This window comes from Lygodium microphyllum, chromosome 6 (assembly GCF_053477565.2).
Source record: "Lygodium microphyllum isolate KBCC chromosome 6, Lygodium_microphyllum_v1.1.10, whole genome shotgun sequence".
Taxonomy (NCBI): Eukaryota; Viridiplantae; Streptophyta; class Polypodiopsida; order Schizaeales; family Lygodiaceae; genus Lygodium; species Lygodium microphyllum.
The window spans coordinates 8,017,706-8,042,814 of NC_141140.1; the positions used below are offsets into that span (position 1 = coordinate 8,017,706).

The window sequence follows — 25,109 nt, forward strand, 5'->3', positions numbered from 1 at the left end:
ATATGGGCACTTTGAATTCCTAGTTATGTCATTTGGACTTACGAATGCACCTGCCACCTTCAACAGGTTAATGCAGGATATCTTTAGGCCATATCATGATGATTTCGTGCTTGTCTTCTTCAACGACACTTTAGTCTATTCTAAACAGGAAGAAGATCATGAACCCCAACTTCGGATTGTCCTTGAGACAATGACGGCACATAAACTGTATGCTAAGATAAAGAAGTGCGCATTTTTCAAATGTTAGATTGAATATCTGGGTTTCATCGTATCAACGGAAGGAATCTCAGTGAACCCAGCCAAGGTCAGAGATGTGCTAGAATGGCTAATACCAACATCTGTCAAAGAAATACGCAGCTTTCTTGGATTGACAGGATGGTATAGGGTCTTCATAAAAAACTATGCTTTGATTGCAGCACCTCTAACGAACTTACTAAAGAAGCAAACTTCCATTGCATAGTCAACTCCGGAACAAAATAGCTTCGACAGATTGAAGCAAAGTTTGGTATCAGCATCTATCCTAAAACTTCCAAACCTCAATAAGGAGTTCGAGGTAGTAACTGATGCTAGCACACTTACCTTGGGATGTGTGCTCATGCAGGAAGGTCATCCTGTAGCATACTCTTCAAGGAAATTGAAGAGTCATGAGAAGAATTATGCTACTCATGACCTGGAATTGCTAGCTGTCATCCATGCTCTAAAGCTTTGGAGACACTATCTATTGGTAATAAGTTTACTCTAGTAACTAACCATAAGAGTCTCAAATGGATCTTTACCCAGAATGAGCTCAACATGAGGCAACGTCGGTGGATTGAAGTGTTGGAGGAGTATGACTTTGAAATCAAGTACCGACCAAGAAAAGAGAATGTAGTTGCCGATGCACTTAGTCGCAAGGCATTCCTTAATTCCCTAATCTTGCAAAATCCATCAACAGCCAAATCTCTAGCTACAAAAAGTATCTATGCCAAACAATCCTATACTTGAGTTAGCTAGAGAGGATGCATGCCATGATCCGGACTACCAAACAATGCTAAGGGAGATCTCTATCAAGGATGAGAACCAAAAGTTGTAGGCTAAGTATCATGAATTCTCTATTAATAGTGGACTTGTCTACTATAGAACAAGGCTATGTATACCAGCAAGCTAGTCACTTAAGCAGAAGATATTGTGGGAAGCTCATGATTTCCTTTCTCAGGACATCTTGGCTATGCCAAGACTCTCAATATAGTTAGGAAAAGCTACCATTGGGAGAGGCTTAAAGGTGATGTTCTCAAATACGTCACCGACTGTTTGTCTTGTCAACATATCAAAACCGAACATGTCAAGATGCCAAGGAAGCTACAACCGCTTGACATTCCCCAAATAAAATGGGAATTCATCAGTATGGATTTTGTTGTTGGCCTACCCCAAGTTCAGGGAGGATACAACTCCATCATGGTTGTGGTTGACATGCTTACTAAGGTTGCATACCTTATTCCAATAAGGACAAACTATAAAGCCTCAGACATTGCAAGATTGTTTATCAAGGAGATATTCAAGCTACATGGGCTACCAAGAAGAATCATTAGTGATCGTGATTCTCTCTTCACATCACACTTCTGGAGAGCTATCTTTGAAGCCATTGGGACTCAACTCTGCTTTAGCACCGCTTACCACCCCCAAATGGATAGCCAAATAGAGCGAGTAAATCAAGTCATCGAGGATATGCTTAGGGCATACTGCTATCGTGAGCCGAAGAGGTGGATTCAATACTTGCCTTTGGTTGAATTTGCCTACAATGCTTCTTACCAACAAAGCATTCAGATGACCCCTTTCCAAGCATTGTATAGTCATGACTGTCGAAGTCCCCTAAACTTCTCAGATCCAACCTTAAGGGTTGAAGCTTCAAGGCAGATGTTGGAAGAGATGGATGACAAAATAAAGTCAATAAGACAAGACATCCAAGCTGCCAAGGATAGACAGAAGGCCTACGCGGATTTGAAACGTCAAGAGAGAGTCTTCAAAGAAGGAGACATGGTCTTCATTCACGTACGCCCTAAGAAGAGTTCCCTATCCTTAGGAGATTGGAAAAAGCTAAGTCCAAGGTATTGTGGACCTTACAAGATCCATAAATGCCTAGGACCTAATGCTTATAAACTGCAACTTCCTGAGAACCTAAAGGTTCATAATGTATTCCATATCAACCTATTGAAGAAGTATATACCTAATCCTAAGCATGTACTTGATGACCAACAAGTTGTAATGCCTAGTCAAGGAGTCCTTGAACTAAGGCCTGACAGGATCTTAGATGTTAGGGAGAGACAATTGAGATCCAGAACCTTGAGAGAATGCCTTGTTCAGTAGAAAGATTATACCGAAGAGGATGCCACTTGGATAGATGAAGGCAGTCTCAACCATCAATATCCCCAGTTTATCTCGAGATGAGGACATCTCGATTCCTCCAAGGGGGAGAGAATGTAATATCCTGAAGGCGCAAGCACGCGTGAACTACCTCAATAGAGGATAAATGAATTGGAAAATTCTTTTGTTTAAGCAATTTTTTTTAAATTATTTCCCCTCTCCTCCAGCCGACTGTCGAGCTAGAGGAAGAGGGGAATAGCAAGTTGCTGGAGCTTTCCTAGGCAATGGGGCATGCCCATCCATGCGTGGGGAGGGAGGATCTTATCCCCTCCCCTATATATATTGAAGGGGGACGATGTTGTATAGGGATATACTGCGAGTGGGAGAGAGAAGGCTTTGTGGGAGGAGGCGCTGCCATTAATGCTCTGTAGGAGAGTGACCATTTCATCGAGCGGAGGAGAGGCCCATCATCACATGTGCCAAGGAGGAGCCGCCTAATCTACGCTAGTCCGCCCTGGGGAGCCATGAGCTGCTGTGCCAGTCCAGCAGCCGCCGCCAGCATGCCGCCGAATATGCTGTTTCCCCCCACCCCCCCCCCCACGTGCCTTCCCTGGCCGCCGTTGGTATTCGCCTAGGGGAATCATTTCTTCCCCCCCCACATGGCTTTCCAGGAAGCCTTGGAAACTTCCAAGGTTGTGCTACCTTAGGTCCCCTTCCTGTGGGCCTTTGGACTAACCCCCCCCTCCAATTTTTCCTCTAAGGCCCTTTGAGCCCCTGTCCTATAGCCTTTAAGGCCACTTTTCCCCCCCCTTAAAATTCCCCTCCTTAGGGCTTTATAAAGCCCCCTTTCCCCCCCAAAAAGCTTTGACCTTAAAGGTCCCTTGTCACCCCGTGTTCATAAATCTCTCTAAGGGCTCCCTTAGGTTTTTTTTCCCTTCCAAAAGGTTTTTCCTTTAAGGTTACTTTTCCCCCCCTTGGAAATTTCCCCTTAGGGCTCCTTAGGCCCTTTCTATACCCTCTTGTTTACCCCCTTAAAAATTCCTCTCTAAGGCTCCCTTAGGGCCTTTCCCCCCCCATAAAAGGTTACCCCAAAGGGCCTTTTCCTTCACCGTGTTTTAAAACCCCTTAGGCCTTTCATGTCCTTTTTTCTTCTCCCTCCTAGCCGAGGTTCGTAAGGGATTGTCAAAACAACCCCTACCCCCCCCCCCCCCCCCCCCCCCCCCCGAGAATTTCAAAGCCTTCATGTGCCCTTGCATATAACACCCATCCACGAAATTTCCTCCCTAAGGACCCTTATACTCCCTTTTGTTTTACACCTTTTTTCCCCCCGTTCGTGTGAGTCTTTTTAAGGCCATTAAGCATTCCCCATGGCTTTAATGGGCCTTATTCGTGAAAGATTCTAAAACACCCCCTTTTCGAAATCCCTACTTCAAGAAGGAAGCCTTCTAAACCTGCTTTCAACGGACGGTGCAAGTTATCGAAAAAGGGAGCCACGGTGGAATTTAAAAAAAAAAAGAGTTGTAAAGCTGCATCCATGACAGAAAGACGGCATTCGCGATGCCTCCTAAGAAATCCCAAGGCGCAGCCACAGGAGGGTCGTCTCCTAGCATCCGCGTGGACATCTCACCCCAAGTCCAGGTTTTCCTTCATCATTTTTATTTGGTATCGTTATAACTCAATCGTGCAAAGGGATAATTGTTGGAAATAGGATGCATTTTTCATCTTAAATGCTTTAGAAAAATCAGCTCACGACGGAGAAATTTAATCATTAATATTTTCAATAAAACAAGCAAAATAAAGGCCGCATAAATAGTAAATAGCTTTATGCAGTGTAATGAATTAAAATTGGATTAATGTCCATTGTTATAGAACAGAATTAAAATAGTATACCTCATTTAAACATGGAAGTATGAACTGCATATCGCATTATTAACCCATATCCTCTTCGCAAATTGGATCATCATGGAAAGTGCTAGGAATCCTTAGGAAAGTGCAAGGCATGAAATGATTCTTACGATGCATAACACTAGGCAATTATCGTTTGTCAACTGCATAAACTATCAAGTAGAAGGTTGCTTGTTTAGCATGAATTTTGTTCGCAAGTTATAGGAAGATTAGGTGAATTAACCTAACCTATGCCTGACCTTAATCGATAAGTTAAGGTTGAAAAATCAATTTACGCATAGACAACGAGTCATGTGTTTGTGAAATGTTAATGTAACTATCTTCAAGAGTTAAACAAATTGGCACAAACCTAAACACCTAAACCCCAGAGTACTCATTTAGAATGAGTTAAATTCCAAAAAATTCACTAGGAATTAATACGTAACCTAATAGTTACGTATTGCTAAAACTGAAACTCCTATATCCTAAATACTTGCCCACATTCACCGAAATGTAGGGACAGTGAAACATATTTGGAAAGTGAGCTAGGGTTTGTCCCTAAGAATCTTACAAGATGGAACTTGGAACCCTAGGACTAACGGCGTCAGCCTAATGTAATCAGGAACAGATTGTTTCGTGACTCCATTCAATGAGTAGAATAAGTCTCATAGTTCGATGCAACACTAGCGCAGCATGTGCGGAGTCATATGATTTTGTGATTGGATCACAAGGGAATGGCCAAATTCTCGCAATGAGGTTGGCAGGCCCTTACGCAAGTTATCTTGCAAGAGGATGAATAATCATCCTAATATAGCATCTTCTTGAGTAAAGAAAATTGTTTGGAAGCTAAAGACGAGCCGATAAACTGAAATAACCTATGAACTTAAGGTTTGATCAAGTTGGGTTAATAGGGTACGCCCTAATCCAGGATATAGGGGATCTTGCCAAGTTGCAAGCCATCCTGGATCGAGTGCTGGACACATTGGAAAGGAAGGATTCATTCCTTAACAGTTTGCCAACAAAAAAGATTAATGGAAATGTTTGTGCTTGTTACAGACTTAAGAGCATTGTTTGGCTTTGTATGATCAATGAATTAAAAGATAAATGGATATCTAATACTTCAGGTTGAAGGCCTGAAGGGGGAGGCAGCTTCAGTTACCCCCGACTGCCTGTCTGACACTAACTAAGGGGGTTGTTAACCGCGCCGGGAAAGTGGACCGAACCCGCCGCGAGAGGTCTCTCCATTGAGTGCTACTTGGAGCAGGAGGATGCTTGGGTGCTAGAGGGGGCTCTGGCCATAAATCCCTTGCCTTTCGGGCCTTGCACAAGAGGCTAACGCGACTCGGGATTTGATCTCGAGGCCTGCATATTAGTCTACGAGTGGAAACTTGGATTGGTAATCCCTGTGGATTGCTGGATAGCCTTCGGGCAGATTGTGGATAAGCCTATGGGCTGTACTTTTGTATTTCAAAGATAAATATGATAACCTGTTAATAAGGAATTTGTTTGACATTGTTTTCCTATGTCAAGTGATATGATTACATGAAAGAACCAGTGCTTAACGAGTTAATTAAAGAAGCTGATTGTTACATGTCCAAGTAAATGTGCTAGGTAATTAAATAACTAAAACAACTCGAGGAAAGTGCAGAGGATGTGGCCATAGGTCCATCCTATAGATGGGTTGTCCCGGTTGGTCGGGAACTTTTCTCGAATCATGATGGACAGCCAGAAGATCATCGAAGAACACGAACAACAAATGCGTTGACCTAAAGTTATGACTGATCCCGATTTACGCTGTTTTAGGGGAACAAAATGGGACTATGCCTTATGGCAGAGAGGTTGAGCTTTGCATCCCTCTCATTTTCCATTCTCCTTGAACCAAGTACAGCATGAATCTGCTTCGGACCTGGCGTTTCTGCGTAAAGTTGTTCGCTTGGGTCCGACGCTACACTACAACAAAAAGGCTCCATAGACGCACTTGTAGACGCAATATTTGAATTGTGAAAAAAAATGTTGGGCGCGTTTATTAACGTTTCTATTTTCGCGTCTACAAATTCGCGTCTAAAAGCGCGCTTATGATCAGAGTTACACGCGCGTATAAATGCGCCTATAGACGCGCGTATAAACGCGCTACATAAATATATAATCATATTTATAAAAAAGTGGATATATTCATATTGTGCGTCTATACACACGCGTATCTACACGTCTAAAACCGCGTTTACTCTGAAAGTTTTTAACGAGAATAGACGAGCATTTATCCTGCAATTTAGACGCGCTGATAGACGCGCAAAACAGAGGTATGAAAAAAAAATCAGAGAGCATGTGCAAAGCCACATGCTCTCTAGTTTTTTTCCCCCCATCAACATCAAATTGTATACTTAGGGAAAACAGAGAAAGATTATTTCGAAGATTGGATACTGAAAACAAAACAATATATGTAGCACACGAAATTTCATACATATAGATGAAACATTTTTACATTATGAGTTCTAATGCTTGTGATGTCATGGTCGCAAGCACTAGTAGCTGAAAGTAATACATATCAAAAATGAAAATTACAAGCCAAGGGGAGACATGCATGCATGGGGCTCCTCTATATCTCCTCAAAAGAGGCATCATCATCGCTACCACCACCACTACCTGTGCCATTGCCGTTGCCACCACCGCTACTGCTAGTCCCCCCTTCGCTATCCTCAACTACATCAGGGTTCGCCTACACAAAGGATTAAAGTATATAAATACCATTATAAACAATAAATTAGAGTTATCTATACTTTTCATGTAAAAAATAAAACATACCTCTTCTGGTGGTGGAATCCTCATGGCGCGATTATATTGCTCCTCCGTGATGAGTCCCTCCTCGTAGAAATGCTGCTAAGTGGACGCCTGGTTATGACCTCGATGGTAGCCTAACTCTCTAGGAGTAGGCATCCTACCAACGATATGGAACTACAAAACAATTTGAACATACAACGTATTAAAACACACTACATAATGAAGTGAAACAAATTACAATATTTAATTTTTTTAAAAAATCAAATAATACTTACAAACTCAGCCTCCCATGACTCCCTGCCACCCGATCCATAATGCGACGATCCCATGGTTGCCATCTAGATACGTCGCGCCTCTGCATGCTGGCAACTTGTCATTTTCTCCGTTGCTCTCTTCTTGGCCTCTTTCCACTCCTTGCGGTGGCAATTGGGTGGTTGGCCATATCGAGGGCGCCCCTGCTCTTATCTCCGCAATGACTCCTTGGCACGCGTCATAAGGTGAGACCTCTTGTTATGAAGCGCATCTCTCACCTTTGACCGTCCCCAATCATCTGAGAATCGTGAATTCTCGAGATTTAGGGTACCTTATATGTACTACCCGCAGCACCTCTTGCCACAAACCATTTTTTTGGTGCTTGAAGGGAATCATGCAATCTTTGTATGTGGCATACACGACACTCCTCAAGTATGCTATCACTTTCCTCCCCTCGAAGTCATACAAGATACCACCAACATCAGTGATAGAGTAGTACATTTATGGAGGCTCATCTCTCTCATTTTCCGGTGAGGGTGATCGAGAGCCACCACCTAGGCAACCCCCACAAAGCCCTTGACCTCCTCGTCCTCCCGCACCACTCTCCCTCCTCCCTCGACGTGCACTACCCTCTACCTCACTCGATACACGTGCCTCTGCAGATGTACGTGCTTCGGCCGATCCATGTACCTTAGCTGATCCCTGTGTAGGCAAAGATGTGATAGGTGTCCTAGACATCACACTGAAATCCTCATCTGCAGAGTGGGAGGGTGATCAAGATAATTGGTCATCTCCCCCATGAATTGCTCCTTGTTGAATGGGGTACTAGAGGATCCAGGATTCCACATCTACACAAGAAAAATCATATTACCCAATGTAGATAAAACATATTATATACAGCGTCTATACTTGTGTCTCTGTGTGCGTCTATACCTGCGTCTCTGTGGGCGTCTGTCAACGCGTGTATCCTCGCGTGTACACTGCAGAGCACACGCACCCTCACACGCGCTCAAAGACGCGCCCCCAGAGAAACATTTTTCGTGTCTATATCTACATCTACACTGAGATGTAGACGTGCTATCAGATGCGCTTGGTCGGCTGATTTTGGTAGACGACCACCATCATTGATTTACAAAATGCAATACATAATGGAATCACAAATCCTAAATACACAAATCCTAAATACACGTTCTTTCTTCCTCTCCTTGGCTTTCCTTTTTCCCTTGTGTGTTTGAAATGAAAGAAGAGGTGAGTCATGAGTTGGTGAGGCATGAAGAGACTGCATGTTGGCTAAACTCAAGCTTCAGAACCGCAAAAAACGTAGGAAAGGAAAGGCGTAGTTTGAAAAGAAATGATTTAAGTATGATTTGAATTTTGACGTGTGCGTCTATTTTTGTGTGTATAAGCGTATCTATTTGCACAAATATATAGACGCAAAAGTCGCGTCTATTTACACGCACATTTACACGCGCTTATAGATGCTATGATAGACGCGCTCGACTTTGCGTGTCTAACATGCGCATCTATGCCTCGTTTCTGTTGTAGTGCTAGTTGTCATTAGGAAATGACCAATAAGGAAAACCCTAATTTAGGAGGATCCTAAGTGGGAACGGCCGGAATACTTCCGTATGGCAGACACGGAAAGCCCTAGATTGCAAACCCCGTAACATTCCATGGGAGTGCCCGGCGGAGCTTTCTAGACATCCTTTCCGATGGACTGCTAAGACGTGTCCTGAAGATACAAGTGGACACGTTACAGAAGTAGAGTTGGCCGCATGTTCACTTTAGATGTTGGAATTCCTGCAAGGAATGTTGATGTGTATGCTAAACGAAAAAGGAGTAGCAGATATTGAAATATAGCATAAACGCATTGAGTATACATAAATGTAGTGAGCATGCAAATATGCAAAGGCTGAAATTAATGTAGTCCAAAGGATTGGTTATAGGGTTTCTTGCTTTAAGAGTTGCGGAATGTCATAAAGTGTGTGAAGCAGGCCGGTTTGGTAAGCAGACATGACAACCCTTTTTGCATGATAGAGATGTGAGAAAAAATATACCTGATATAATACATACAAATGTTTAGGGGTCTACATAGAATGCATCCCTTGGTGGCAACAAATACTTTGTCACATTTATTGATGATTTTTATGAGGGAAAAAAGTGATGTATTTGACCACTTCAAATCTTTCAAGGTGTGTGTTGAAACAGAAACAAGGTTGAAAGTTAAGTATCCAAGATCGGATGGAGGGGAGAGTACCTCTCTAATGAGTTTAGTGGCTTCTTGAGGGCTCATGGGATAAAGAGAGTTTACTTGGAGGTATATCCCATAGAAAAATGCAATTGGAAAAAGAAAAAATAAGCATATTACAGAAGTTGCACATGCATTGATAGTGGCTAAAAAGAATATGCCATAACATTTTTATTATAAAGTTGTTCAACCTGCTGTCTATATTATGAATAAAACTCCCACAATTGCAATTCATGGGATGACCCCGAAAAATACTTTATAGGCAAAAATCCTGATGTATCACACTTGAAAGTGTTTGGCTGTATTGCATATGTTCATGTGTCACATGATCTTTGGAAGAAGCTTGATAAAAAAACTGAAATATATATTTATATTGGATACTCTTTTGAGTAGAAAACATATCTTTGTTATAACACTATTCACAGGTGAGTTCAAAGTGAGTAGAGATTTTATTCACTACAAGATACAAGCCTCATATCGACGTTCAAAGTGACACAAATGTTCATTAAAAAAATTGCCCCCATGGTCACTAAAATCATTAGTATGAGCGTATCTACAAATCGTTGCAAAAACCATCGCTATTTGTGTCGTTATATGCATCACATTTGTGACACATATAGCAACACAAATAGCAATAGTTTGCGATGGCAATAGCGACATGTGTAGAGAAATCAATGACATTAATAGTGACGGTTACAGATGAAAAAAAATTGTGGTAGGCCAACTTGCTACCTTGCCACACATAGCACCATGTACTATATAGTATTCTACAAAGCAATTGGATACGTAATGGTCGTCAAGACAAGGCCAAAAACCCACAAGACTGATAATTCATAGAATAAGTACAAGACTAGTGATGACAACTCATGACATTAAATGGAACCATGGATAGACAAAAGAGTCAAAACAAACATGAAATTCTATCTGAAATTATCGCAATATGCGATTTTATACAAATGATGATAAGTACATCTAAGGAATAGTATGTTGTCGTGTTGCTATGCACACATAGTGTGAAAAACTCTAGAGTGTGGCTTTCTTATTGATCTAGAGAGCCAATGCCATATTAGTCATTAATATTAGTTTTCATAGTGTGGATGGTTCAAAAATACTAGATTTTTGGACAAGTTTGGCCAAATTTTGATATTTTTAATATTATCTCTTGTAAAAATCCAAAAATTGTAGCCAACTTCTAGAATAGGATGACATGTAAAAGAAAGCATGTAGCTTTCAACCATTTTGGGAGGATTTTATGTAAAAATAAGAATTGGCAAAATCGCGCGACGTGTGATTGCAGTTTTTAGGTAGTAAACAGCACGACAAAATGGGGGATGAAGAAGAAGTGATCTAGCTGAATTCTGGCCAGGTGTGTTGAAGGTGTGTTGGTATTTTATCTCCCTTTCAGAGCCAATGGAAGCATCAAATTTGCAATCTAAGCAACATAGAGGAAGGTATTATTTTTTGCTCGTTTTTGTCTACAAGAGATTTATGTTCTCATAATGCAGAATTAAACTGGTAGGCTTCACCTCTGTGAGTATTCTTCTACATCTTTTATTTCTTTGAACCCCTTCTCTTTCGCCTACTCCTCTCCCTGAATCTCCCTTCACCGTGCTGTCTCTTACACCCACCATAGATTTTTGACCCCAAATGCTCCGACAGTGGTAAACCTAACATGAAAGTCGATAGCGTAGGTGTGTAAAGATGGGGGATTTTGCTGGTTCAAGTGGTGGTTATGCTTTACAATAGATGATTTTTTTGTTGCAGCAACAACAATAGCAACAATTATTGTTACAACAACAGATGCAAACTCGGTAGGAAGAAGAAAGAATTAGATCCTTAGTTGTGAATGCATTGCAGGCACTGGGACAAGAATTGAAGTGGTTGAAAGGTCAAAATGTTTGGCCTTCATCGGATTGTATGAAGAAAAGATGTTGTTTCATGGGGTACCACAGTATGCATGGACTCGGTATTTCTCCCATTTGGCCATGCATGCATTAAATGATCGGATTGATGAGTTACATAAGAGATGTTTATTGGGTAGCTTTTAAGAAAGCTTTGAGAGAAGAGTTTTTCTTGAAAGATGCAAGATTGGTAACTAAAAATACATTTAGAGATTGGATTGAAAATCCCAATAAAGGGTTGGCTGCTATAGCCTTGCTCCATGAATTTAAAAGTTGGTATGCACAATTGGATGTCGAGGAGGAGCAATCATTGGAAAATTAGAAATTTGATTTGTATCTGAAGACTGCAGATGTTATCTTGTAGGAGAAGGTGACTGATCGTTTAGAAGATGCCTCTTCTGAAACATGGATGAAATCAGATTGGGCTAATGTAATTGAAGCAATGCATATGTTGGTAAAGAGAGAGTGGATGAAATTAAGATGGGGGACACTCACCACACCTATCAATGGTCAGAAGGAGGTTGAAATTGTAGCCCATGTGCATTTATCTATGGCAGAACAACCGGTTATGCCTGTTGGTTCCCCTCTTAAACGTGATGCTATGGATGAATTAATCAAAGGCATACATGAGTTGAGGCTGAATTTGACACAAATCTATTTTTTTCTAATCCTACAATCTATGTAAGCATCTTCCATATACTATTCCTGAGATATACTTATTATCCTTTGTATAAAATCATATCTTGTGATAATTACAAGTAGAATTTCATGTTTTTTTAATCTCTCCTCTCTCTCCATGGTTCCATGTAATGTCATGAGTTTTCATCACTAGTCTTGTACTTATTCTATGAATTATTAGCCTCGTGGATTCAAGTAATTTTTGCACTCATCTTGATGGCCATTGTGTACCCAATATGTAATTCCTTTGTTGAATATTATAGAGCACATGGTGCTATATGTGGCATGGAAACTTGGTGCCCTACTAGAAATTTTTTCCCCTCTGTAGCCATTGCTAATTTCTCTGCACGTGTCGCTATTGCCATCGTTGCTATGCATGTCACAAATAGTCACTATGTGCGTTGCTATTTGTGTCACTATTAGTGATACAAATAGAGACGGTTTGTGCGACAATTTTGTAGAGACGTTTATACCGACATTTCTAGTGACAACGTTAGAAAATTTTTCGATGATCATTTACATCGGTTTGAACGTTGGTATGAGGCATGTATCTTGTAGTGAAATCATAATATGATAAGAGTGAACGTACTCGTCATGAGGGATCATATGAAAGGAAGCCCCTAAATCTATCAACTAATAATAAATATATCATGACAAAGCATTAGTCAATTTTGAAGCATCAAAGGAAGAGGCTACCAATATAAGATCATCAGGTAGGTTGCATCACATTAATCTCCTCAATCTTGATGTTAGACATGTAAGGCACAATGATGTGGTCATTATTCTTGTCTTGCACTTTATCCTTTTCCTTTTCCTTGCACTTGTTTTTATGCATTTTATAGCACTATGGCCAAATATAACCTACTTTTCCACAATAATGACAAGTAAAATTAGACTTATGGCCGCGGGACTTACTACAAGACTATCCATGTGTCTTAGATTGAGACCTTTGAGAGTCCCTACCATGGGCAATTCAATCCTGCCAACCTCTCATAGTCAATGCATGTGATGTATAGAAGAAAACATCTATATTCTTTATGTTCACCTCTTCTATCAAGAGGACACTCTCAACATTTTGCAATTCCAGCCTATTACCACATAGAGCCATAAGAAAAGTCTCCCACAACAACTTAGGTAGAGTACCAAGTTGAAATAAAACATGCAAAAAATCCTTGAATTCAATCTTCTACAAAGCTATCACTACAACAAAAAAGCCTCATACACGCACATTTAGACGTGATTTTTGAATACAGAGAAAAAATTACGGGCACGTCTATCCGCCCGTCTATTTGTGCATCTATCATTCCGCGTCTATAATCGCATGTATCGACGACTTTACACGCACAAATAGACGCACAATAGACGTACATATACACGCACATAAAGACACACTTTTAGACGCGCTTTTACAAGCACTGATAGACGCGAATGGAAAACAAAAAATGTCCTTTTAAAAAAAAGATATTTCATTTCCTTTTTTAATTTGAATTATTCAGCGCGTGTAGTCTGCATTATAGACACGCGAATAAACACGAATTACCTGCAATTTTACGAGGTGATAGACGCACAAAACAGAACTGGAAAAAAGAAACCAGAGAGCAACCACATGCTCTCTGGTTTTTTTTTCCCCCTCCCATACATCAGATTGTATATTTGGGAAAAAAAAAAATGTCTCTTACGGGCATGAGAATTGAAAGTGAAAGTCTATGTATTCATTATATATCAAAGCATTTACAAGGGAAGTTTTGAGTGCTTGCGACCTAAAGCGTGGCCGCAAGTAGTAGGCTCAAAGAGATATCATACATATACAAGAAAAGAAGGCCTCATGAGGAGGTATGGTGCTCCTCTACGAATCTAAAGAGGAAACATCCTCGCTAGTACCACCATGGCTACTAGCATCGCTATCCCCCTCCTCGCTGTGCTCCACATCCGGGTTCGCCTACACACACAATAGAGCATGGTTGCTTACATATACAAGGTGGAGAAAAAGTTATAATTAGTTATACTTTTAATAGGAAAGTAAGAAAAACAAACCTCCTCTGGCTCTCGAATTCTCATGGCCCGATTGTATTGGTCCTCAGTGATGAGACCCTCCTCATAAAAGTGAATCCATGTCGCTACGCGGTTATGGCCTCGATGGTAACCTACCTCTCTAGGGGTAGGTGTCCTACCAACGATGGTAGTCTGTAAAACACTTAGAGATATACAAACAATTAGATGTCACAATATATTAGACTAAAATATATAAAGAATTTAAAAAATATATATTAAAAAAAACTAGAAATCAAAATATACTTATAAACTCTGCCTCCCACGACTCTCTGTCACCTGATCCGTAATGCGATGATCCCATGGTTTCCATTTGGATCCGTCACGCCTCTGCGTGCTGGCGACTCTTCACTTTCTTAGCTGCTTTCTTCTTGACTTTCTTCCACTCTACGCGGTGGCACATAGGTGGTTGGCTGTAGGCTCCATGCCCCTCCTCCAGCCTCCGCAGTGAGTCCCTGGCCCGTGTCATGAGGTGGGATCTTTTGTTGTGAAGTATATCCCTCACTTTTATACGTCCCCAATCATCGGAGAATCGCTGACCCTTAGGATTTGGGTACCTCCTATGGTTTGCCCTCAACACCTCCTGCCACAAATCGCTTTTCTGATTTTTGAAGGCAATGAAACAATCTTTATACGTCGCATGCACGACGCTCCTCATGTACGCCATTACATCCCTTCCCTCATCATCATGAAAGATGCCACCGGCATCTGTAACTCTATAGTAATGGCGTACAACCTCCTCTACATGATCTACTGGTGAGGGTGATCGCTCGCCACCCCCTAGGCAACCCCCACACAGCCCTCGTCCTCCCCCTCGACTCTCCCTCCTCCCTCTCTGTCGACTGCCCTCTGCCTCGCTGGACGCACGAGCTTCTGCAGATGCACGTGCTTCTACAGATGCTTGTGCTTTAGCCGATGCACGTGGAGCACGTGGAGTACCTGCAAATGGAGTACCTACATATGGAGTACTTACATATGGAGTACCTGTATGTGGAGTACCTGCATATGGAGTACCTGCATATGGAGTACCTGTATGTGGAGTACCTGCATGTGGAGTCTGGGAAGTAGTGCTAGGTAAAGACGCTAGAGGCGTCCTAGACATGACACTGAACACCTCCTCCGCTGTGGGAGAGCGGCCAAGGTGTCTGGTCATCTCTCCCATGAAGTCTTCCCTACTAGGAAAACCTCCAAAAAATGCATTGACTCCCTGTCAAAGGAGGCCAATGTATCATTCATATGATCCACATCTAGGTCATTGCTAGATGAACCAGGATACGACATCTGCAAAAAAAACACAGGAAAAAGATAAATTTATTTGCATACAAAAAACATAGGAGGATATTGTGCAGTACAAGCAACTCATGATGAGGGGTGGAGGTGACTATCCATAGACTAGAGGGCACATTGAGGCCTATATGCCTAGGTGAGGGCTCTAATTCACGAGATCCACATGTAGAATACACAAGTTTCAATCTCACTTTATGTAAAGAATGTAATGTTTGTATAAATGTGTATAAAAGTATACCATTTCCTAATTTGTCACTTTTAGATCTAACTAGACTTCTATTTAGGAGTTAATCAATACCACGCAACAAGATTCTGCTCTAGGTGATGTCACACAATAGGACCTTGCAGTTTTTAATGTGTATAAAAGTATAACATTGCAGTTTTTAAGCCTTTGACATAACATTGTATTTTTTAAGCCTTTGACATAACATTGCTGTTCATCTTCTATCCAGTGCGTCAGACTCACCTTGGGTGTTTGGTGTGGCGGATGGTGGTGCTTCTCCTTCTCCTTCTTCCTCTCCTTGGTAAGTTACCCTCCCTTGATGCTTGTTTGCTTGTTGCTTCTTCTTGTTCTCCTCTTTCTTGGTCTCTCTTTCTTCCTCTCCTTGGCTTTCCTTTTTCCCTTCTTGTGTGTTTGAAATGAAAGAAGAGGTGAGTCGTGAGGAGGTGAGGTATGAAGAGACTAGGTGAGGCATGAAGAGACTGCATGTCGGCTAAACTCAAGCTTCAGAACTACAAAAAACATAGGAAAGGAAAGGCGCAGTTTGAAAAGAAATGATTTAAATATGCTTTGAATTTTGACGTGTGCGTCTATTTTCGTGTGTATATGTGCGTGCGATTGTAGATGCGAAAATAGACGCGGATTTAGACGCGCATTTGGGATTTATCATGATGTTTTGTTTTTAAGATAAGTTTAGGGTTTTGTTTTGTTTTTATCATGATTTATCATCGATTTCTTCCTATTGACCATCCCAAATATGTTCTCCCTACTAATGGAATGACTCCACAATCTCTAACCATTCGAGATTGAAAGGAGAGATGGATTAATGCCGACAGCCACCCTCCACATGGCATGAGTTGGTAAGAAGTGCATTTCTCTCGATTGACTTTAAAGTATTTAGCATGATGAATTGTTTACATAATATATTGTTTGTTTGTTAGGTTCTCTATATTCTTTTGTCTTCCGTATTGGATGAACTCAAGATCAATCACCTATTGGACCCCATGCACATATTCAAAAATGTTGTATCTACATTATGGGATCACTTGATAGGGGCTCGCGATTCACTTAATGTAAGGGAGGATTTACGTAACATTGGTCGCATGAGACGAGCCTGGGCACGCATTGGACCTAGAGGAAAGATTGAGCTACCCCATGCACCTTGGATATTGTCAAAGAATGAGGAAAAAATTGTGAAGGAACAAATATATAGCTTTCGAACACCCACAGGATGTATGAGATGTCTCAAGGGAGCCTTCATAAAGAAAAAGAAAAGAGGTGTGGAGCAACTATCTGGTTTGAAGTCCCACAATTGGCACAAAATGATTCAAGTAAGGGTATCTCTAACCATGAATATAGTAATTAGTGGCATAGCTATGTGTAAACTTTGGGATATGATGACTTTTTCCTCTACTGACAATTTGCATCTATGAATATTGTTTACATTCAGTTTGTACTTCCTACTAGCATATCCCATTGTGCCTCCAAAGATGTACGTGATATCATTTACAAGATGGGAGAGCTTGTGAGGTGTGTATACATTGTATTTTTTCATTATATATCTTTGAATTTCTACACAAAAATAAACAATTCTCAAATACATCTTGACAGATACGTGAGCTCGAAGGAAATTGATCCAAACACATTGCAAGATGCTCGAGTATTATCTATTGAGGTGGTTTTTTTGGTGGAGGAAAAATTTCCTCGATCCATATTGACTACTCAATTACATTTACTCGTATATTTGATTGATGAGATCGCACTTTGTGGGGCAGTTCATGTAAGGTGGATGTTTTTTCTTGAGCACTTCATGAAAACCTTGAAAGATTTTGTAAGGCAAAAAGCACGGCTTGAGGGAAGCATGGATGAGGGTTGGTTAGTGCAATCATCCCTTATTTATATCTCTGAATATCTTGCTGAAGTGGATCCCTCTCAACCACGACTATGGAAAGATGATGAAGACTTGAGGATGACCTCTGTAGTACCTCAAGGAAAAGGAATGAGTAAAGTTCTAACAAAAGAAGAACTTCGTAAGTTAAATAGTTTTTTTGTGCTCAATAGTGATGTTATGAGCAAATGGGTGGCACTATATAATGAAGCAAGGGCAAGAAGAAAAAGCGAAAGACAAGAATTTTGCACTAGATATGGACGTAATGTCTCATTTCCAGATCATCTAAATGCGCTTCCACGTCATATTGACATAGATTGGTTACATGAGGAAATGAAGAGAATGGAAAAAGAGGAGGAAATTAATATATCTCAAGAAGAGTGGGAATACGCACGAGGTTGCTTATCAAATGTGAGACATACTATCAATTAATTTGTTTCTATAAGTTTTATTTTATATAAATAATTGACATGTTTGATCTTTTATCTTTTACTACTAGTGCACATTATTCAATGCACTTTGGTGTGAGGGTAAACATCTTCGAACTCAACGTATAGATGAAAAGAGAAATACCCAAGATTGTGGTGTCCTTGCTCACTTCAAGGCTGCCAATGGTACCATGGAAGGTTATTGTGGCTTGATCCAAGATATTCTGAAGCTTTACTTCAGATGATTCTTTATATATGTACTAGATGTGAAGTGGTTTAAAGAAGTGGTAACAAATGGTGAGCATTGCACAATCAGACGTCATCCAAGTGGTTTTGTAATCATTGACTCTACAAAATTTCACCAAAACAAGAATGACACATTAGTACTAGCTCAACAATGCGAGCAGGTATATATGCAAAGGCTAATTTTTTTATATGTATACATGTGATACATATACACAATATAATAAGTACTTAAGTTTTTTGCTTTTGTTTTTCAAATACAGGTTGTGTATCATCCAATGGTAAACAATAACCGATAGTGGTATGTCATCCCTATATCTAATCGTTCAAAACCAATATATGGTAATATTACCGACATGGAGATAACAGATGACAATCCAACAAATAAGGATGATGTGCATGATGATACCATAATGGATGATATGCATGATATAGTACAAGATGAACCTTGCGATGATGTTCAAGGAAACGCAGAAGAAGACAATAATATGATTGTCGATGATATTGATGAAGTTATTGTGCAACATAGCAACACATTTGATAGTGGAATAGACTTATTTGTTTCGTTACCTCTTGGTAACATAGACCTAGAAGTAGATAGTTTAGCAAGGGCTGATCTCATTGAAGATGAGATGGATCATTCACTGTAACATACTTAATTTGCTTATTGATTCAATATATGTGTATTCCTAATTCTATGTTTTTTGTCATGCGCACACGTGCATATTCAAGAATCAATAGTCAATTTAAAGCAAGCATTGAATTGTCCATAATAAAAAGGAAGTATCTTTTATCATCTTCAAGTACATAGAGAAATTACGAGATACATATATTGCAATGCTTGCTACTAATTGTAAGATTTCTGTCGCTTGCCGCTAATTACTTATATCAGGCTTGTCAACTGGAGGAACTGCCATTCATTAGAGAGCAATGAAAAAGTAATTATTAACTCTATTTTTTTAATTCAATGATTCAACGTGTATTCTTAATTCTATGGTTTTTATCATGCGCACATGTGCATGCTCAAGAATCAATTTCAGGTGGTTAAATAATTATTAACTTTGGTTTTTCAATAATGTGAATTGCTAATTTTAGGTGGTTAAATAATTGTGCGTCTGATAGCATGTCTATATTAGCGTCTATTTGCGTGGATATATAGACGCAAAATTCGCGTCTATTTACACGCATGTTTACACGCATTTATAGATGCTCTGATAGACGCGCCCGACTTTGCGCGTCTAACGTGTGCGTCTATGCCTCGTTTCTATTGTAGTGTATATGGATGATGATGGAGTGAAACTCATTTAAATGTGCAAACATAGAAGTCCCTTCCTTCATGCAAAGGTCCATCAACTATTTTCGCCAATACATTTGAGATACATGACTCTTCTTTTCATAAAGATTCTTAATTTGTGTCCAAAGCTCATATTCCCTTTACTTTTCAGTTACAACATTGTAGTGAACCTGCATAGAGAGTGATAAAATTATTGTGGACTTTCATAGCTCATCCAGTTCCTCCCAATCCGCACCCACATTTTTGAGTGCTCTAATTGCAACTTCTATACTAAAACTTGCCATATCGAAGTCTTTCAACAGCTGTAGTTGGTCCCATCCAAATTCTCAATATTGAAGATAGCATTGTCATAAGAACTATCAGCCATGATGAGACTAAGCAAGTGCATAAAAGGAAAAAATAGGTTGTTATAATATCCTACAAATGAGACCCAAAACCACTGCTAAATCAAGTGAAATATAATAGATACGACCAAAGTAATGAGTTGTCCACAAATCGTAAGCAAAAGATTGTTAGGACAAGGTAATTGCTCTCATAAACAATGTAGAGAGATGCAATTACAACATGCTACAATAAAGTACATCACTAAGAAATCAAAGCCAAGTATGAGCTATCATTGACTTAAAATGCAAACCATAAATCTCAAGCATATCGTACACAATGCGGAGTATATACGAACTACTAGTAGACATCAAACATGTGACCAATACCAAAACCTATCAACCTTAGAGTGTAAGACTGGATTGCATCCAATGGCATAGCAATCATGCATGTAGTAAGTCTCACAGGTAACGAAAGAGACCTGTCAAACACACAATTGATTACGTGAGAGTAATATAAGCTCAATATATAGCCATGCCAGGTGTGCATCACTGACAATGATCTAACAGAGGTAGGTACCAACCCAAAGACAAATGCTAGATTAGCCCACTAGGCATCCACTACATATATACAGCATGAAGAGAGCATACACATGAAGTGAACATCCCATTGTTTCACTATAAGGAGCTCAAGATCAAATACAATCCAATGCGCAATGTAACATCCAATGTCAAGTAAGTGACTCAATACATAATGCCAAATAGCTCCCAATGAAGTGAAAGTTGAATGCCAACTAAGCAACAAGCTCAATACATCAAGTGGATAAATGTGGCATAGGTCACAACAATCAAAACCAGTAAGGAGCTTCAAGCCCATAAATGTAGCATCCAATGAGAGGAATGACTACTAATGTCGAACCATCGAAGCTCCAATCTCAACTTAAGAGTATGTCATAAACATGTCCATGGGCATACATGACAACCAAAGTGTCAATACATCCAATATGTGCTAATCGAGTAGCTTCAAAGCCTGGACTGGAAGCACACAAGCAAAAGCAAGAGCTATGGTTGAAGGAGCAAGAGAGCAAGAGCGAGAGAGACACAAGATGGTGTGAGCTCCAATTGTTACAATTTGTGACCTACAGTATAAAAGTGTCACTTATACAAATGTCACTGAAAGAATAAAGAATGAAGTGATAGTTATGGGCACTTGCCACCTACAATATAAAAGTGTGTGGGCACTGTCAGTGTAACTAATGTAGGAGCAGTTAGGCAAAGTCACCTTTACCTGCAACATTTACCAATATTTGCATTCCCTAGTCTTCAATCTGAAGTAGCCCTCATATATTGTTTTTCTTCTCTTTCAATAATTTCCTTCTTCTCTATCTTCTCCCCCCTTCAATTTGGTGCCTTGGTCTCTCCCCTCCATTTTATCTACTCTTCACAAACAGTTATATCTATGTGCTATATATACTCCCCTCTCTCCCTTCTCTAGTTTAATGCTTTTCCCACCCTTTATGTCATGGTTATATTGGCCTATATCTTCTTCTCAAACTTCTCAAATTGTCTCAATAGGTCGCCATGGCCATGTAGCTCACCTAGCAATCAGCTTTCTCATTATCTTATCCTCCACTGGTCGAACTATGATTATGTCTTAAGTTTGACATCTACCTCTCCAAAAAACAGACCAAGGAGATCATCTCGTCCTCTTCCAAATTGCCAACTTTCTAGCATGAGAAATTTGATTTACCCCTCTAGAAGTGTCACATACAATGTCCTCTAAAGGCCTCTAAAAGGGTTGTAGACAAAGCTCGCTCCAAAGCTCCTCTTATACTCACCTATGTTGTGACTTTTCCTTGGTCTAAGAGCATGTTATTGTGGACATAAAAGAGCTAATATAATGTATTCTATGGTGTGCATAGACTTTTGAATTTTCATGGCTTAGGAAAACAAAATTCTAGCGCTCCTCCTATCCATGCTTGGAATATACAAGGTATTCCTGAGGTTTATGAATTTACTTTCTTAGTCATGGAAATAACCTCACAACATCCTCCGTACACACGCGCATGTGCACATGGTCACACACGTAAAAACACACATCTCTCTCTCTCTCACCAGCCATTTGTAGTGGACTCGCTCTCGCTCTTTCTCTTGTATCAGCCATTTGTAGTGGAGACAAATAGGCCCGAGACACACAGACACGCACGCGCATGCACATAGACACACACACACTTAAACGTGCAGAGAGAGCCTCTTTAATGAGAGGACAGTGTGCTAATATTATCAAGTAAAGCCTAATTTATAAATAGATAAACTTGTCTGGGTGGGGAAAGACTGGTGGTCGGAGCGGTCGACGACAATTAGTTGGGTTACGAGCAGTAGCAAGGATGCTGTTACAAAATATAGTTCCTTCAACTTCCTAGATATGATGCTGCTGAGACGAATGTGAGGGGGTGGGAAGGCGTAGTCTTCGCCGCATTATGACAACCATGCGAGGAGGCGAGTTGATAGTTAGTACCACTAACTATATTATGACAAGCACGTCCCCTGATTAGGGGTGATGGTCGCGTTTGGCAATGGTACGTCGGGGACTAAAGGGATGGGGGTGCTTGATGCTTTTGCCGAGGACGTGAAAGCTGCTGGCACGCATGGTATGATGAGAGGCGGACGATGCCGCTGCGCTAGAGGACGAGGTGGCACGGAAGACGTAGCAGTCCGACGCGGAGGTGCAGACTAGCTGTGATCATGAGGCATATAACAAGAATTGATATTAAAAGGCCAGACCAAATATGCATGCATATTGATCCATGCATAAGAAACATGCATATATATATATCAAGGGGCATATTCAGAACGACTGATATGGCGATGCAATAATCTGCTTACCGCACTCGTGTCGCTGCTGTCATCTTGTGCGGCAACCAAAGCCTGGACACCGTCGGCGGTGGATCCACAACCGCCAATTGACAAGACCTGTGACAGCCAAGTTATGCCCTGTGAGCTTAGGCACAGCATTACTTACTGTGGAACGCGGAGTTAGGGAGGGAAGCCATATAATGGCCAATTACATTCGCCTATGCAAAGTAGCGGTACCTGGAGATCTTCCTTTTGCGTTTCCTGTGAGCTGCTGCTGGTGACGCTGGCAGAGAAGTCCAGGCTTCCGGTGTCGTCCAATTGCTGGCAGAGAGCGACCATGTCATCGGCAGACACGGTGCCGCTGAGCTCTATGTCGGTGCTGCCTAAAAGAGAGGTGGCCTCTTGCATGGCTAGCTGCTCATCGCTACCGCCGCCGCTTCCACCTCCAGGACTTCCGCTTCCGCTTCCACGTCCACTTCCACCTCGAGGACTTTCGCTTCCGCTGCCAACTGGCGGGGACGGCACATCGCCCCCGGTCGACGGCTGCCGCTGGGGTGGTGGTGCACTGGTTATAGGCAAGTCGCCTAAGGGGGCTCCTGCATCACCGTCGTGACCAGCGCCTGCGCCACCACCTTGGCCGCCGCCTCGACTGCCACCCAACGAGAAAGGTGGAAGGGCGCCGCCGCCAAAGGTGATACCCCTACTGCCCTTCTGTTCCGCAGCGGGCCCAGCGCCAGCAGCGGCCGACGACATGCAGATGATGACGATCATCATCGTCGTGTTCAGAACCAAGCCCTTAGCATATGATCTAACGAATGGTATTATATGCAGTTGTTCTGCGTTAACCTCGTCAAACGCCTTGGAACCGCGGCCCATCCTTGCCAATTATACTGCCCAGCGAGAGGAGATATTAGCGTGAATGTATTGATGTAACTATATATTAGCTTATACGGCGGTACGCTGGCTACACCGGATGTGGCGGCTTATGACCTGATCATCTGCTTATCAGATGGCCATGACCGCTCTATATACATAATCTGATCAGCTAGTTGAGCTCTGATTTGGGCCCCTTTGGGAGATCAGACCAGCTGGCGCAGCATCTAAATCGTGCGCCGTCTCCCGGCCTGTTTATTAGTTTCATTTCCTGTAGTTGTCCTTTCTTACTTGTTTTTTCTCTAGTAATCCGTCTTTGTGGTACATGGCTCCATCGCGAAGAAAGCAAACGATGCCGCCGTCTCCCATCCTTGTCCATTCTTCTTTGTTCTCTAGTAATCCGCTGTTAGCCAAACGTCCGAGCGGGACGCACACTGAAGGACGTAGTGCGATGCACATTCTTACATTGTAAAATCTTATCTGAAGCCAAAACTTTCTCTTTCCGTATGCATTATTACATGTTTCCGTTTTCCTGCTTCTCTTGTACGCACTCTCTTCTACACACTATTCACACATAGGAAAAACCTAATATATATGACTTCACGGTTTAGTTTTGAGAGAGAGAGAGAGAGAGTGTGTGTGTGTGTGTGTGTGTGTGTGTTTGATGAAGAGAAGTGAACAATGTAGGGCATGATTTCTTAATTGTTAGGGCTACTTGTAGATGTCTTATGTGAGAGAGATAGAGAGAACATGAGATGAGTTGATTTATTAATGTCTAGCAAAGGCCAAAATGAACTTTAAGACCATAATTTATGAATGCTTGTATAATGCTACAAAGGATGTAGCTTGTAATATCATAAGTGATGGAGGTAGCTAACTATTTAAATACTAGATCAAGGTCAAAGATATTAGAAGAGAACCCAAAGGTCTCATCATGTGTAAGACTGCAAAAGCCAACTAAGCCTTATCTATCAATCTTATCTTTTCTACCACTTATTATTTATAATCCTCTTATCATGTAACATCTATCTCTCGCATGTACCTTTTCTAGCTACCATACATCTACCACATTTACCTCTTATCTATCACATTGACCTCTTTATGAGGCACTTTATATATAAACAACATTTGTGAATACAATACAAGGATTAAGCTTGCAATCAAGACATTTGCTTTCTTGCACTCTTGCATTCTTTCTCTCTATTTTCTCACATGACATCAAAGCATACTAATATCCTACTCTAGTGCACATACTTCATTTCTACCTTTCTCTTTCTTTCAGACTAGATAATAGTTATTTGGACACTATCTACCATCATGTCTCGATAACTTGTAGCCACCACTCAATCCGCCTTGCTCTCTTCTTGCTCCTACAAGATGGGCATGTTGACAGACTCTGACAGCTAGAGTTGGAGTTTCAGATGCGGCTCTACCTCATGTAGGTAAACCTATGGTCCGTTGTTGATTGTGGAGAAACACCCACCACAAGTGACCAATCCAGTATTCCCATGTGAAAGCAAAAAGATGCAACGATCTCAACAACGATAATTCTTTATTACAATAATTACAA

The 25,109-nt window shown here is 41.0% G+C and overlaps 1 protein-coding gene across 7 annotated transcripts; it reads right to left on the reverse strand.

Annotated features, from left to right (window-relative positions):
- Positions 1-13,120: 13,120 nt before the first annotated feature.
- Positions 13,121-23,936, reverse strand: LOC148034289 (uncharacterized). Of its 7 annotated transcripts, none has more exons than XM_087680500.1 (4): positions 23,657-23,936; positions 22,904-23,556; positions 22,697-22,783; positions 13,121-13,169 (listed from the first exon to the last, which is right to left on the reverse strand). In XM_087680500.1, exons 2-4 carry the CDS (start codon positions 23,540-23,542, stop codon positions 13,149-13,151), a joined length of 747 nt encoding a protein of 248 aa, XP_087536626.1. In that variant the 5' UTR covers positions 23,543-23,556; positions 23,657-23,936; the 3' UTR covers positions 13,121-13,148. The 7 variants fall into 7 exon arrangements, with proteins under 7 accessions (XP_087536626.1, XP_087536628.1, XP_087536625.1 ...); XM_087680502.1 differs by lacking the exon at positions 13,121-13,169 and adding an exon at positions 18,278-18,301; XM_087680499.1 differs by lacking the exon at positions 13,121-13,169 and adding an exon at positions 19,478-19,660.
- Positions 23,937-25,109: the final 1,173 nt, after the last annotated feature.